At 45.1% G+C, this 17,111-nt stretch overlaps 1 protein-coding gene across 9 annotated transcripts in view; it reads right to left on the bottom strand.

Moving 5' to 3' along the window:
- The window catches only part of FARP1 (FERM, ARH/RhoGEF and pleckstrin domain protein 1), a 1,178,254-nt gene that overhangs the window by 629,140 nt on the left and 532,003 nt on the right, over window positions 1-17,111 (bottom strand). For all 9 annotated transcript variants that reach the window (XM_069640745.1, XM_069640749.1, XM_069640747.1 and 6 more), the window contains exon 5: window positions 13,615-13,693. In XM_069640745.1, the coding sequence (XP_069496846.1) occupies window positions 13,615-13,693 (79 nt within the window). The remainder of the gene's footprint in view (window positions 1-13,614; window positions 13,694-17,111) is intronic.

Genomic DNA, 17,111 nt, shown 5'->3' on the forward strand with positions numbered 1-17,111 from the left:
AAAGGATCCGATTTACACAACCAACAGTATCTGCGTTAAATATGGTGCTTAGCTCCTTCGTCAGCTTATATGACAACATATGGGCAGAAGTAAGATGACATTCCCAAATGCTTACTGGCATAGACAGATGTGAAGAACTAATGAGGCTAATGAGGGAGGACAATTTTCCATCTAAACCGCAAATCCCCTTACCCCTCCTCCTTCCAGTGATTTTTATAGGTGGCAAGGCTAGTCCGTTGGGACATATGGGTAAAGAAAGAGTAATCAGAGTCTAACTGCGATTTTTCAAAGAAACAGAACCGCACTCTGATCCATTTGGCACCTTCAGTTGCAGTTAAATCCGCAATAATCATAGACTTGCAGTTGGGTAAAGAAGTCGACCAAGACAATATTCCCGGCGAAACGGGGATCCTGAATATAATCAAGAATCCTGAGGTTGTTGATTTAACTAAAGACTCCCCCACCCCCCAATTAAAAGAGTTCCTGATAGGTAAAAAGCACCTGAAACAAATAAAAAAAAAAAATTAGGAAAATAAATTCAATAACTAATACATTCTTTAAGAATTTGGTATTTCCAAAGGACCTCTCTTCAAAGGGAAGCACGCCATTTGTAAACAGTTTAGAGGGTCTTAAGAACTTGAAGGAAATTACTGCACTAGATCATGGCACTGCCACTCCTGACATAAATGCTGTGGAGGAAAAGGGGGAACTGCGGACTATACAGCAAGAGTCTATTAAGGAAGGGGAAATTGCTATTCCTCTGCAAATTGCTATAAATAAGAATAAGGAAGTGCCTCCAAAAAATTTGGAGGAGGGTGGCATGGTTGATCAGACGAACGATGCATCTTTAGGTGATCAGTTAAGCCCCCCCCACAGGGAAGGATCCTAATGGCAAGTCAGAGCAGACCGAGTTTGGAGAGGGATCCCAAAGTCCTGAACTTGCTCAAAAGGAGGTCCCTATAATTAACCCAATCCCTACAGAAAACAGGCACCCGTTACCCAGCAATAAACCTGTACTAGTTAATATTGCATCAGCAAAACAACTTCTACAGGAAATGTATATTTTGAAATCCATCTGATGAAAGTATCTCCACCTGACCTAAAATAAAATCAGTAAATTGGCCCTGAAGGCTATGGGAGATCTTTATGTCCCAAAAACTCTGAATCCCACCGACCGGAACCATATAAATCCGGGACCCTTCAGTGGCCAAGATAGAAAACCTGTAGGTCCAAATAACACACAGAAGGGGACGATATTAATGAGGTGCTAGGGGGCGGGAATCTCAAGAAGTACAGAACAACCAATCTGATAGAGATATTGAAGAAAAACCTGCACAAACTCTGGGATCTAAAACATTGGACATTTTACAGCTAATCAGCCTCTGGGGGGCCGATATGCCAATTTGTCTGAAGCAAGGGAATATCCCGAACATTTTTGGTCAGTTACCAGCATTGGCCTTGGTGTCTACCTACGACTTAGAAAGGATATTCTTCCCCATTAAGGGAAGAATTAATCAGAGTAATATAGTACTCAAGTAAAGAGTGGTCCTTGAATTGGTAATGGGACAATCTGTTGGGTTGAGAAAACTGGGATTCAATATTGAGATAGTGAACTATGAACCAACTCTGCTTAAAATCGAGAGAGATAGGGAATATTGGGGAAACCGGATAATTGTCTACCATCCAGATAGATTTCCCCATTCTCAACGGAGGCATCTCCCGAGAGGAAATTATGGAGACACACAGGATTGGGCCCCAAGTTACCTCGGCACTGTGGAACTGAATGTCTCTCGGGAAGAGCTCTTCTAGTGAAGGTGTTGCCCCATGTTAATTTACAGAGATTCCTTTCTTGGAACGCTAGGGGAAATCTCCACTTGATGACAAATGTCGACAGTTGCCATGTTAAAAACGAATGAATGTTTTTTTCTTCAAGAAACCTGGTTACTCCGAAATCCCTCGGTAGATGGCTATGAAATTTGCTCTCAAAATGCCAAACCTAGTCAGGTGGGTAGACCATCTGAGGACTTCTTACTGGTATAGAGAGTTTATCAGACTCCAGCGGAATAGTAGATCTTTCACAAAGAATGTTTAAATACTGCCAAGAGTTTCCATAGTCAGGGTTACTCGAAGGTCATTGAGAAAGCATATACCAAAGCGAGATTGCTTAATCGTAACCAGCTGCTGATTGTCTACACACGTGGACACTGAATTTGATGAAAGATCAAATAAGATTCGCACCTTTTGTGCTGAATGTCCACAAATTCGTAAAATAGTCCAAAAGTACTGGCATGTGTTTAGAGCCAATAAGAACTTCTTGACGTTATCTAGCCACCCTTATGTTACATACCGTAAAACACCTTCCGTGAAAGACAAACTCGTTTCTCACCAACTACGAACTCACAGAAAATATCTTGTACATGGCTATCCAAATTTGAAATTGGCTTCTTTAAATGCACGAAATGCAAGGCTTGAACTTATGCCACCCTGTGTGATACTAAAAAACATCCAGTTTTTGAATCAACATTAGCCATCAAATATAAGATGACTTGTGAGACTGAATTTGTGGTTTACATACTCTTGCCCATACAAATAAATGGTACTTTGCGAGTACCACTTCTAAACTCAAACTTAGCATGTTGCAACATATTTGTGCCCTAAATAATGCAGACTATACATATCCCATGGCCAAGCACTCTCATGAACATCATGAAGGCAAATTGCAAGGTTTCAACTTTTTCGACATTATTCATGTACCCAATCATCCACGTGGCAGTGACAGGACATTCAAGTTATTCCAGTTAGAGACTAAAACATTATTTTAAATTATGAAACCAAGGACCCCAAGGCACACAACGATGAAGAATTCTATACGTTATTGGGTACCGGACTAGAAGAACAAGTTACTTACCAACTGGTAACGTTCTTTCAACTGGATGTTCCTCCAACCTATTCCACATCTTTGGCATGTAATGTCCACAGCTGTGTACTTGGGAAACTTTTTTGGCAGAGGGCGTCCTGCGTCGATGACGTCGGGTCGATGTCCCTCGAAGGCCTCCGTCGAGGGCGACGTCACAGGATGTTATAAATAACTAACATCCTCAGTGTGGCCTCTGGCACCAGGAAAAATGCAGGATGCCATGAGGACAAGCAACCTTAAGAATTTGAAAGCCGGGAGACACTGGGCATGTTGAAACTTGTCCACCATCTGCACAATGTGATGAGCCTTCAACTTGCGAGGCTAGCACTTCCCGAAGGAAGTTTCCAACACAGCCCTGATGAGCTGTTGGGAAGGTGGCAGTTTTGACTTCTTGAAATTGAGGGTGAAGCCCAGCTTGTAGAGGGAGCCGCAGGTGAGACTGAGATCATCCATCGCTTGCTCGGGAGAATGTGCACGAATCAGCCAGTCATCCAGGTAGGGGTAGACGTGAATCCCCCCCTCGAATGAAATACGCTGCCACCACCACCACCATGAGCTTGGTGAAGACCCTCGGGCGGAGGTCAATCCGAATGGCAGGACCCGAAACTGAAAGTGTTTGTCACCAGCCGCAAACCTCAGGTACTCTGTGCTTCGGATGAATCGGCACATGAAAATAAGCATCCTGTAGGTCCAGAGACACCAACCAATCCTGAAGTTGAAGAGCCTGGAGGACCTGAGAAAGAGTGACTAACTTGAACTTGTCCTTCCGGAGAAGCTTGTTCAACCAACGCAAGTCCAAGATGGGTCTCAATCCCCCGTATTTCTTTTGAATCAAAGTATGGGGAATACCATCCCTTGTTCTTCTCCGCTACAGGCACCAGTTCTATAGCACATTTCTCCAGCAGGGTCAAGATTTCCTGCACAAGGAGCGGATCTGGAAGCTTCAAAGAGATTCCCTGGTGGATTGTCGTGAGGCCACTTTATGACGGGAAGGCAGTAGCCATGGGCTATTGTATCCAGAACCCACGCATCCAAAGTAATAGCTCGCCATGATTCTGAGATGCTGAGACAGTCTGCCTCCAAACGGCGAACAATGGAACATGGCCTCATGATTGTGTTGGAGCGGCTGTGGCAGTGCCTGAAGGCAAAGAGGCAGCTGCCTGAGCGGCTTTGGCACCCCTTTTTCCCCAATCACCACGGGTACTTTTACGCTGACCCCTTTGACTGGCAGCACCTCTCGTACTACCAAAGGAGGAGTAGTAACGAATAGAACCTCCCCCCTCCACTGCTGTCCCCTAGGACGAAAGGTGGAGGTTGATGCACAGCTGCGCTCAAAGATTTCGCCGCAGCTTTTGAGGTCTGCAACCTCTCAAGGCTCTCGTCAGCCTTGCTGCCAAACAAATGTGCGCCATCAAAGGGCATGTTCAAAAGACGGGCTTGCACATCCGGAGCAAAACCTGACTTCTGCAACCACACAAATCTGCGTATAACGGTGCTTGCAGCCAAACCCGACTGAAAGGATTCACACATGGCATCCTTGCCATACTGCACGAGAGCAAGGAACGCATCCCTTTCTTCCCCCTCGGGAATATGCTCAGCTGCTGGAGAAACAATTCCACAGAGTGTGTGAAAATCTTCCTAAGGCACAAGTGGCGTGGGCTGACTTCAGCGCCATACTCCCCGGAGAAAACACTTTGTGTGCCCAACCGTCGAAGTGTTTGTCATCCCTATCATGAGGGATGGTAGGGTACGCTGCCTGCCTAGAGGTGGCCGTAGCTGCCTGAACCACCAAACTCTCGAGAGTGGGGTGAGATAAAAGGTAGCTGGGGTCGCTACCAGAAGGGTGGTATTTTTTGGTTAATGATTTGTTAACTGCCGGAAGAGATTCCGGTGTCTGCCAAGCAGCCACCACCCTTTTCTGCAGCGTCAAATGAAAAGGTAACACTGGGTCAGAGGACGGACCTTGATCCAAAATATCCGTTAAGTCATCCTAAACAAAAGCTTCAGGAGGACTAGACCAACCAAGATACTCAATGTCCCTGGCCATCAGTCTCCTGTAGGACGACTCGGCATGAGCCCCAGGCTCAGGTCTGCCAAACTCCACCTCAGGAGAAGTGTCCAAGCCACTGGAATCATGAAGAGATTGTCCTAACACTTCCAACTGACTGTCCCCGGAAAGGACAGGAGCCACATCAGACTCAACAGGGTCAAACTCTAAACCTCTCCTCATCCTCATAGATGTCATCCAGAGGGAGGAAAAACTCCTGCCTTGGGACAGAAGAGTGTCTGCAGTTCTTAACAGACCTCATAGACTTGGAAGTAGCCTTCCTCCGAGGATCCACCATACCAGGGACCTCCATCAGCAAATTCCGGCCGAAAGGCCTTGAAGGCACCTACTGCTTTGGCGTCGACAACGGCGCTGAGGGCTGGTGTGAAGGCACAGCTTCGACATCCGTATCTGGTGGAAACGGGACTGACGGAGTCGATGCCGACCTCGAGCCCTTACATGACTTCTGCGGTCTCGTCGGGGACGAGGACCGAGATCTGGAAGCACGTCTCTGGAGCTCACCCTGAACCTTGTCCGAACGGGACCTCGAAGATTCCTGATGAGAATCGTGCCGAGGACCCGAGCCCGAAGGCACACGAGCCACAGATCAAGACCGTTCCTTGCCGGCTTCTTGTGAAGGCGAGGACGGAACTGTGCCCTGGGATTGGAAAATTGCCAGAATCTCCTGAAGGCTGCCCACTCCTCCGGAGTTTAGGACTTCGTCGGACTTTCCTCGCGGCGCCATCCTCCGAGAAGGACGGGGAAGGAGACCGGTGACGGCGCTTCCTGGAATGCCGAGACGAGCACGACGAATGGCGGGAACCACTCCGGGACCGAGATCCCTGGGATTCCTTCCGACGCAGAGAGTTGCCCCTCGAATCGTCGGTGGACATCCCCTTCCTACATGCAGCTTCCCTTTATGCTCCCCCGCAAGGCCTTAGTCAACGACTGGCATTTGGAACAGCCGTCTGTGTCATGACTCTCGCCCAAGCACCACAAACAAATGCAATGCAGGTCCGTAATCCACATCTTAGACTTGCAATCCCGGCAAGTCTTAAAGCCAGACCGCGGAGTCGGAGGGGTCGAAGATATTATTCAGGAGGAATACACGAGGTGCACAGAGTCTTGGAAGCAAACACATTTGAGGAAAAAACAGAACTGAAGCTACGGGCGCTGTGTGTCCTATTCATAACATCTGGTGACGTCGCCCTCGACAAAGGCCTTCGAGGGGCATAGACACAACGTCATTGACGCAGGACGCCCTCTGCTGAAAAAGCTTCCGAAGTACACAGCTGCGGACATTACATGTCAAAGATTCGGAGGACAATCTAATCGAAACAAGAACTTGTTTTTGATGACTTTTTAATCTTACTTCATTTTGTTTCCATGTGATGAGTAACTTCATAGAAGCATTCTAGTGGGTGAGACTTTTGAGATATTGGAATTATTGGTTTACTTTGTTACACAAATGCATTTTGATTTTTGTTAATTGTCTTGTCTGTTTATTTTTATATTGTATGTGCTTCCCCCATCTATGTTGTCTTGCATGTTCCTTTGAGGAAGGAACTTTCTTTTAACAGACTTGCACATTTTCCCACTTTTAGGACAGTAGTTTATAGATGTGGAGGAGCGTTGTTTTTATGATGTTTTGGCGTCATGATTCATTGCACTCCATATTTGGTACCCATCGTCTGCTTGATTGGTCAGTGGGTTTTTGATATAATCATGTCAAGATAGCCCTACTTGTGTAGAATGTAGTTATTTGTTGGTTATACAATCCTGTGTAGCAGTGACTTTAGTGCATTATGCACCTCATTGTAACAGCATACATTTTGACAGTTGGGTCAGTTTTGGCCTCCCATTTAGGAATTCCACACATTCAGGATTTCCTGCATTATATATTTACAGGAGATCTTGTGGTGGTTTATTATATCTCGCATCATGCAATTTGCATTTCATTCCCTATTGATATATTTTTGCAGTAGTTTAACATGACAGGTACCTTGTAATACCCCCAGTAGATTCCCTCGGGCTATGTGGGGGTGATAAAAATGAAAGCTTACATTATGCACTTTGCACTTTATTTGTAATGGTTTTACTTTCAATGTTGGTACATCTTCATTCTTTGACTGGTTTGAATTATACTAAGCAGTTTGCACGTTATCTTTTATGTCTGTCCTATAGGTGGGTTCCTGCACTCAGCACTTTTCTATTGGGTCACATTATTAAATTGTATATTCAAGTAGTATTGCATACTTCGTGTATGTCGTTTGCAGGAACAATTATGGATTCTTGTAGACTTCATGGCAAAGCCAAGAAAAGTCTTTTGTGCACTTTAACATTGGATTATTCATTTTTACTAGTGTGTAGTATTTTAAATATGTCGGATTTCATCAGCAATAGTTTTCGATTACATCGTGCAAGTATGGTACGTTCGTATATTGTACATTTATGGGCACTTGGACTTTATATGCGCTATATGTGTGTCACTTGCATCAGTGTTTCTCTTGCTCAACCTTCTGCAAGAGTACTATTTCATTACTGACTAGCTAACTTGCATAGACACATTCAAATATGGCCTCTGTTAAACACACTATTAGAATTCATGTTGTAGGCCCAAAATATGGAAACTGAAAGGGGACTGCAGTGCGTTTATAATCTGTGTTGGGGAGCACTGTTCATGATGTGATCAAGGAACGAATTGGTGCGAAACGCATCATTGCAGCGTTTCTTTCGCTGCCTCCTGGATTTACAATAAAGGGGTTTCACAGACAGCAGGCAAGGGATGCGAGGGGGACCTGTATGCGGGGGACTGCAACTTTGGCATTGCAATCATTTTAAGTACAGGATTTCCATCCTGGATGGAAAGAAATGAATCCCACATCTTTAATATTGATTTCAAGTTTTGGTATGATCGGGAACCAGTTTACATTTACACAATTGCATGGCACAATTTGCAAAGAGATTTCACTGCATTATATTGATGACATTTAATCTACGAAGTGTGGACAAATCCCATATTTTTCGATAGAGGATGGGACTGGGGAGAGCATGGGGCCTGGGACCCCCACCACCACCCATTCGATGAAGTATGCCCCAAAGGAAATAAATGGGAATCCACCAGGTCCCCCTTCGAATGACTTGTCTGCAAGCTTTGCATCTCCCGCACCCTATTGATCACTCTTGTTACCATCTATAGGACCCCTGAAGCCTGCCTCCAAATGCAACAGTTGGTACAATTCTGATCTAGCCTTGCCAAAAAGCAGAACAGAAATGGTTGGCTTCTCGTGCATCCTCTGACAAACTGGCATGCCACCCGCTCCAAAGGCATTACAGATTCTCCATCCAGTCAAAGAAGCAGGCCCACATCCAAGCCCGCATCTCGGGGGTCACCAATAACATGGCTGAACTTTTCAAAATCTGCAAGGAACTTGCCAATCCTACTGTAGTCTCTACTTCTCTTCCTTTCCAGGACCTCTGCACGACCTTGGCTTCCCACTTCACAACAAAAAGTCCAGACATCCTGTCCTCGCTCTCCTCCTCACTCTGTCCACTTGATCTCAGGCCTCCATTGGCCCCTCTCTGTCCCTCCCTCCTCCTCATCCATAGCACAGGATGAGGTCACCAAGACCGTTTGCTCTATGAAAGTCTCCTCTAAACAGGCGTTTCCCCGCTCCTCTAGAACTATCAAGGACAATATTGCCGCCCTCGCTCCCTCTTTGGCCGAATTTGGCAATCACTCTTTTGCCACTGGCTCCTTTCTTCTACCTCTCAAGCACTCCCCTGTGCACCCCCTCCTAAAAAAGCCATCTGTGGTCCCTTCCTGTCTGACTAACTACCGCCATATTTCCACTACCCCCTTCTTGGGCAAACTATTGGAGAAGTTGGCCATCTCCCATGCAGCCCACCACACAAGCTGTCGGCTGTCTCCATGACCACCAGTACAGCTTCAGAGCAGCCAGAAGCACAGAAACTGCTCTTCTGAACACCCGTGACTACTTGCTCTCTAATCTGTTAACTGTTCATCAAAACCACATTATCTCTGCGATACACTGGGCATCACGGACAGGGCACTGGCTTGCTTAACTGCGTTCCTTACGAATCGGCCCTCCCCGGTTCAAATGGACCCTTTTCTCTCCTACCTCGCCCTCTACCTGCGGCGTTCCTCAGGGCTCTATTCTCTCACTGTGGCTTTTCAACTTTTACCTTGCCCCTCTTGCCCACTTCATCTCCACCTTCTCTCCTCATTTGCAGTGTTATGCCCATGACACAGCTTTCTTTTAAGGTCCCCTCCTCTATCTCCCCTCCTTCCTCTCTCATTCCTGAATGTCTGATTTCTATTCAGGCATGGTGCACTGCCGATCTCTGTCTGAATGCCACTGAGACCAAGATCCTTCTCATTAGAACTCCTGGCCCTTCCTTCCACCCTAATCTCTGCCACCCTCCTTGTGTCCCCTCCCCCCACCCTCTTGTGTGGCAAAAATCCTGGGAGTCATCTTCGACTCCTCTCTCTCCTTCTCACCTCATATCACAGACCCAAGAAGGCCCACATTCAGCTCTACCTCCTCAGAGGCATTCTCCCTTTCCTCACCTTCCCTGGGGCCTGAGACCAGTGAACTGACACCAAAACCAGACCGCACCACACTGGTCGGACCCTTAAGCTCCACATAAGTAAGCCACATAGCAAAGCAGCGTAAGGGAAGCGAGCGCTCCCAAAGACATAACGTTGAGAGGGGCAACCATTGATAAAGGTTGGAAAAGACAAGGGTTACGGAAGCCAAGAAAAGCCGAACGAGCAAATACCCTACCAAGGCCCTGCTAAGCCGTGGGAAATAAAGAGATACTAACGGTCAAGGCTGGAGAAGCCACAAATGTTATGGGAGCACGAAAAACCCATAGGGGCAGACACCCTACAAGATGACTTTGGGGAGTCTGGGAAACATGAAACCTAGTGAACAGAACCGGGAGGAGAGCGACCCTGGACGTTTCCACTGTTTAAAAACAAGACAAGGACACAGTCACTCGCCAAGTAAGAAATGGTGGTATTGTGTTAAGAAAACCTTGTCTTTCCTGAGAAAAAGAAACCATATGGATTTTATGTAAAGACTTAAACACTTGGCATATAGAACCTGCAGAAAAGCAGAGGACTGTGCTACAAGAAATTCATGAACTTTGTGGGAAGAGATCCAGAACTTGACAAACTTTTTAAATCATCTTCATGGAAAAGAGATTCAAGTGTTGGGCCAGGCAGAAGCCAAGGACCGAGGCTATTGCTGCGGCCTCCTTCGTTTGTTCATTCTTACTAAGTGGTAGGGCCAGTTAGCTATTAGGATTTGGACTAAAAGCAATTTCTTTTGGACCTTACCGAGCACCGTTACTTTTAGTTTTGTTAGGCACTGAACTTGCCTTATAGCGATAGGTCTAAATATGCATTTTCTTATATTTTAATAAAAACCCTCGAACATGGCATTACTTAGTCCGACGACACCTCTCGGTATGACAACACAAAGGCCCAGTTTATTAAAAGGCAATTTCTTATAGATTGGGCTACACTCCACTCAAACAAGAAATCGTCAGTCTAAATCTCTTAAACTTGGTGCACTTGCAAGAGTTAGAAGCATGATGAACCATGCAAAAGAGTGCAGAACGATTCAACAAAACCCATTGCACCAACCATACCCTCAAATCACCATGAACATCAACATTGCATTGTGAAGCCAAGAGGGGAAATCAGTTACACTGAGAACATTGCAAATCCCTAACATGCCACAAACGTTCTAACAGGTCCATGTCCACCAAAATAAATCCCCTTCTAATTTGTAATTATTAAAGAAAGTAAGTTATTAGAAATTGCTTTGGGAAAGGAAACATTGGCATGCATTGTCCACACATTTAAAATCTCAGTTAGTGAAGACGTGGCCCTTTTGTCCATGTTCATAGACTGCACTAGCCTAAGAGAAAGGTTTAGAGGGGTTTAGGCAGACCTTTGTCTTGTGTAGGATGGTTAACAATGGAGAAGACTAGAGAACCATGAATAATGTCAGTGGTTCGCTGGATGACTGAGAATGAGTAAAATGGAACTGCAGATGACCACCTCTTCATCCAACCTAAAGAAAACTACAATGTGCTTATACTCAAAAACAACATGGCAATGCAGCACTTGCCGCATTGTTGACTTTCAAGCACCACACCCAGGTGCTCAGTGGGCCAAGATTTTAGGAGTGCGGTAGCCAGATGCAGAGAGGTGTAATACAAATGGTGGATTGACATTGTGGTAGAAAGGAGCATAGTCAGGGTGGTGGGAAATTGGAAATAGGGGAGGGAAGGCATTCAGGATTTCTGGTAAAGAAAATCACGTCTGGAGAAGCTAGGATTGGACCAGAAGCTCCCTGGATGAAGCCATTTTAGAACCAATGCAATAATGCCTCGGAAGTGATTGCCAAATACCCATAAATTCCAACTTACGCGATAGGAAAGAAATTATAAGTAACAGGCAAAGAGTTCAACAAGATAAAGAAAGACTGAGACAATCCAGGTGGTCTGAAGTAGCAGAAATTCAAACTTTGAGAATATGCATTATTAAATCGGTAGATCAAGGGAAACATTGTGGCTTCACAGATAAATAACAGAAGGATTCCAAACTCCCAAATACTGGAGCCACATCCAAACTCGCATCAGATGAACATAATTTGAAAACCTCACGTATAGCTAGGAATCCACAATGAAAAGCAACACAGACTCCCCTAAAATGCAGAGCTCCCCAAGAGGGCACATCTGGCTGGCACCAAAACTTTGCTGCATCTCTTAAGCATGCTCTGATGGAAAATGCCACAAAAGAATGACCTCACTATAGTGTAAATGGACAACAAACTAGACAATTCTAACAACATTGTTCATAAACTAGGAGCTATAATATATGTGGATGCCACACTAGATCTCAGGGATTAGATAACTGGATGTGAATGTTGGAATTGGCACAATTTACTGAAGAGAATGTTTTTCTGATAGCCAGACACTTAGCAGCAAAGTGTAAAGAAAGGAGATTTTTGGCCAAGGAAGACAACCTTTCAATCAAGAGATTTCCGGTAGGGTCTGAAGCATCTGGCAAAAAACATCTCGGAGAGTGCTAGAAGGCCGGTTACATAATGCTTTACAATTACCTCAAAATAGAGCACTAGTCGGGATGCTGATCCAGAAGAGAGAATGTGTCCAAATACTTCATGGAGCACAGAAGAACATGGTTATATTCCACCACACCTAATGGACCTTAACTGTCCTGCAGTTGCAGCAACAACTCATTGATGATGAACCTTGGAAACGCTAATTAACTACTCTTTGACATGAGGCAAGCTTGTTTTATTTCCTCCTGAAAAAATGAGCAACTCATGAACAGTTTACACCTTCTGGGTGTCTATCAAGGTATGGTTCTCGCTGGAACCGCATACTGGTCTGCCTCTATTGTTGAGACCAGAATCCTTTGCTCGAGCCCAGATCACAGCTTTATTACATACTAGCACAGAAGTCCCTCAAGCGCCCCACACATGTTGGGCTGTGAGGGAGATTCGCTGACTGAGCCACATTCAACTGCTCCTCACCATTTAAGTGGTGCAAAGACAGTGCAAAAAACATGTCGGAGGCAATGTTTCTAGTTGTGCTGCTCTGGGACTCAAGCCAGAGATATCAGATGACTCCAATATGGGTATGAGGAGAACAGCCAAACAGAGGGTAAGAGGGCCTGGTCTACAAAACAAAGGAAAATCGAGCAAGGGAGTCAGTAAGGACCAGGAGGGCGGGGGAAGGGAACAGGTAAGCAGAGGCAAGGAAGGAAAGCAGCAGAGCTAGACAACACATGAAAACAAAACGAGAGAAAACAAAGGCTCAGATTTTGAAACACATTTATCTGAAACTGCTAGGCTAGCGTTGTACTGCAATGTGCGATAGAGCGGCTGGGTGGAGAATCAGTCAGCAGCTACAGAGCTCGGCAAACCCTGCATGCCTTGAATGCAGACACTGGCATCCCGTGCAAGGACCGCAACATAGTGGCACCCACTATATGGCCATGACGTTATATCCTTCAAGTTACTAGGGGAATCTAGACGTGGACCCCTTGCTCACTATTCTTAGAGAGGCACTGCTCCACCCTACTGATGAGGTACAACCAGACCGAAACACATGTCTGGGGTTGCTATTTGTTCAGAGGAGAATTGCCTAGCATTTCGGTGCTGGACTGCCCCAGAGCAGGACAAAGATATGTTTCGGATATGTCACCTCTGTGAAAGTTAGAGAGCTAAAGACTTGGGGAAAGGCTCTTGTAACCAGGACTAATGTCTGGCAGAGGGACTCCCAGGACCCCCCACCCATCGTTATTTGCTTTAATATTGGATACAGATTTACAAAAAGTATAGTCAGTCTCCTATTGCTCACTTCAGGTATTATTGGTCAGTGGCAATTTAATACATAATTCACAGCGAACTGTTAATTTACTAGGAAAGGACAGATAAAAACACATTTATGCATTCTTAACCACCCTAGTTTAGACAAGCTACATAAAGAGGAAGCAACATTACCACCAAACCATTGCATCAAACATTCCACCCATTTTCTAAAAAATAAAAGGGGGTTGGGAAGGTGGAGGACGGTGACTACTTACCTTGTCAATTCCTCTTGCAGCTGAGTATGGTCCGGTGGGAAGAATTTAACCACAAATCTTATTATTACATGCTTCGGCCCTAAACAAGGTGAAAAAAAAACAGAAATTAAATACGCACCAAACAAGAGTCAACACTTTTTTGTTACATTAACACTGTATTGGCAATTCAGAAATGGAGAATGGGGCTAGTAACGAAAAAAAAAAAAACACATCCACTGTTGTTAGTCTGTTTTCAGTAACAATCATCAAAAGAAAGGTTTTTTAAATGTTCATGAAAAAAGAAGCATATGGCTCAAGTATGTCACGGGTAATGTAAAAACCAATAAGTTATCTTATTCAGCCCTGGTTCAGCCAGTATTCAAGAGTTATAACAGGCATGGTGGAATTCACAGAAGGGTATAACTCTGAGGGGACGAATTAGCCAGATTTCATTTGCGCACCCTTCTCCACTTTCAAGAAGGGCTTTCCACGATCACAAACATGTTCTCCAGGCTCCTTCCTATATACCGATACCTTTATTTTGCACAAGAATGATTTAGTCACAGCTTGATTCATATGCCTGTGGTGGCAATAGTGTGGGAGTAGGAGCCGTGCGGGGAGGGTATATAGTTTAAGGTGGGAAGAGATTGTAGAAAGGAATCAGTTAGTCCCGGAGCACAGGGGAGTAGACAAACGCAGAGTAGAGCTGGTGGGGGCAGTGGCAGAAATGACAAGTTGCAAGCAACTAGCCAGGTTATATAAAGGCACTTGCCCTCTCAATTTCCCACAGCACACCATTTCTTACTCGCCACAAGTCAATTCACACTAGCCAATGGCTATTGCACATGTGGCCTGAGTGCGGGAAAGCAAAACTAGGTGCAATCTGTGGAAATGTCAAAACAGCATGGTTGCCTCCTGCTCTCCTACCACTGACTCCTGCACATAGATATTTCGCGATTTACCCCGGCTAAACATTTCTTCTTCACTTTCTCCCTCTGAAACATTTACTTTGTACCCAGTGTGCAACAAGGATCTGTGAATTGGAAGATGAAGACAGTCTGGGGACTGGCCTTATCACCATAAGCAGAGGGCTTAGGGACGCATGAACCTTGGGTACACAAAAGGGGCCGCATGAGAGGAGATCCCCTGGCACTCATTTCACTCTCATAAGTATGATAGTTGGCACGCCGAGAGCCATATCAAACCTCACTAACGTGCTCCGATGTTGTGCCCAGTAGGCCTGCTGGCTCCTTTGCCCACCGGTGCAAAGTAACAGCGTTTGTCAGACATTAGGCTAGGTGGAGAATCCCTAGTTGTGCCTCCAACGAGCTTTAAACCCCTCACAAATTGAACTCCAGCCACATGGCAAAATGGATATAAAATCCCCTCACCTGGATTGAAGCATCTCCATAACTTCGGTTTCCACTGATGCTAAAATCAGCCAGGGCCTTCTTCACAGAGAGGTTGATAAGATGAGGAGCAGAAAAGATAAAAAGCTGAGTGTGAATTCTTTAAGTATCCCACACGAAGCTTGGAAAAATACCCCTTAGCTAGGAAGTAGATGCGAAGGGTGCAGGAAGAGGCATTCTGACAGTGAAGAAAATGGGGTTGGGAATCGGGTGTGATGGGGCAGGCCAACAATACTCATTCATTTGCTGCATCTCAACCCTCTTACTAGGTATGGATCCACGCCAGTGATCCTTAGCTATGGGCAGGATCTAAGGAATGAAACCACAACGAAGCAACGAAGCAGGTATGAAGTATTTGTCAGATTATTGGGACTGTCATTCCAGGGAAGGAACAAGGCTGCAGGGCACAGGGGGCGTTATGAGCCAAAAAGGATTCACCCAATTTATCAACAGGTATATACCCACCAAAAGGGAATGAATGGACCGCCAAGCTGGGGAAAGGTGGGGTTGACAGATGGTTTGCTTTTTTCACATAAATTACACTTTTACACTATTTGGAATGATTTCTAGGTTGGGTGTCAAAATTGTGTTTGCATGGTTTTCAAGCTAGTTCTATAAAGCATGAATTGACATATGTTGACAGTGTGGATCTATTGACTTGCCTGGTCAATTTCCGCCTACTTATGACACTGTGGCCCTACATGGTCTGCAGTGATGCCATTCCCTGCATATTGCTGCCCTATCCATTCTAAGAGTTCCTTTCTTCTAATGGCACAAATTACCTCACATCACCAAGACACGCACAGACCACCAGCAAACCATCACTTTCCTGGCTTGCAATAAGCACTCCTAACCCACAGCCAAGCACCTAGAGAAATCTAGCGACACCTCTATCCTGATCTGCAGTGTGCACTCCGATCACACTATCAAGACATCCAAGATAAGGACTGCAGGCTGAATGAAGCCCGATGACACAAAAGGAAGTCAAGCCTCATGAAGCAAGTGTGCAGGGGCATTCAAATCCCCAGAACGGAGCTTTTTGGTCAACACTATCCTGGGTGGACACTGGTGACCCTAGTTTTGTTTTTGGACAGGACTTTGGACCAACAGCCCTTTACCAGCCAATACATTGGCACAGACTGTTAATCCGTTTCCCTTGCACTGTGTTGGATAGAGATTTACTGCAGTCTTAGATAATGTTGCGAGAGATTTTCAGAAGCAGAACTGGTGGTTTTAGGGGAAACCAAAAAAGTGGACCTTTGTGAGCTTTGGTCTAACCATAATCTCCATGGGTAGCATAGGCCGAGCCGTCAAGCTTAGATCAGGGTTTTGATGGCAGGAACAGTTAACATCAAATGAAGGGGACAAGTCATTGAATGTGTACACAGATGTATCCAAATATACTATTTAATAAAGAGCAGAAATTTATTAAAAGTCAATACTAGTACTCAGTAGGCAAAAACAAAATCTATACATACACATTTGGTAACACACTCAAGGAGCTACTTTTCACTTTAGTAAACACAGTAAAATTAAGTGATGCAAAACAATAACAGTACTATTTAAATTAAATAGGGATGGAACACAGTAAAAACGCTGCATATGCCATTCCCCAACTACACATGTCAGTAATCAGAGTTACAGTGGGACCAGTTGAAAGGCAAGTATCTGGAACAGGAGATAGTGGCACATCAGTTAAAGTTACAGGGTTTCCCAGAAAGGGATGGTGCAACTCCCAATTTCGAAATACTGAGGGCCCCCCCCCTCCCCCAAGAAGGAATCCCACACCAGAACCCCCTGCCAGCAGTCAGGCAATGGTAAGGATCAGACTATATGCCCATTAAATCCCTATGAAAACAGTGGAACTTCAATAAATGGTATGCAACCTCAGCCCACGAACTCTGAAAGCCAGGTGCTGTTGGAGAGAACTACTCATGCTTTTGGTTTGGTTGCAGGATGTAGAGGGGGTCACCGGTTATTAATATTATGGAATGCATTGAGGGTGGACCTAGCTTTGAGAAGCAACAGAGCACCTTACAGCGGTATACACCATACAGATCCATAACGGAGCATTTTACAGAGGTGTACAACATTACAGATGTATAACGG

This window comes from Ambystoma mexicanum, chromosome 7q, assembly GCF_040938575.1.
Source record: "Ambystoma mexicanum isolate Mex_15411 chromosome 7q, UKY_AmexF1_1, whole genome shotgun sequence".
Taxonomy (NCBI): domain Eukaryota; kingdom Metazoa; phylum Chordata; class Amphibia; order Caudata; family Ambystomatidae; genus Ambystoma; species Ambystoma mexicanum.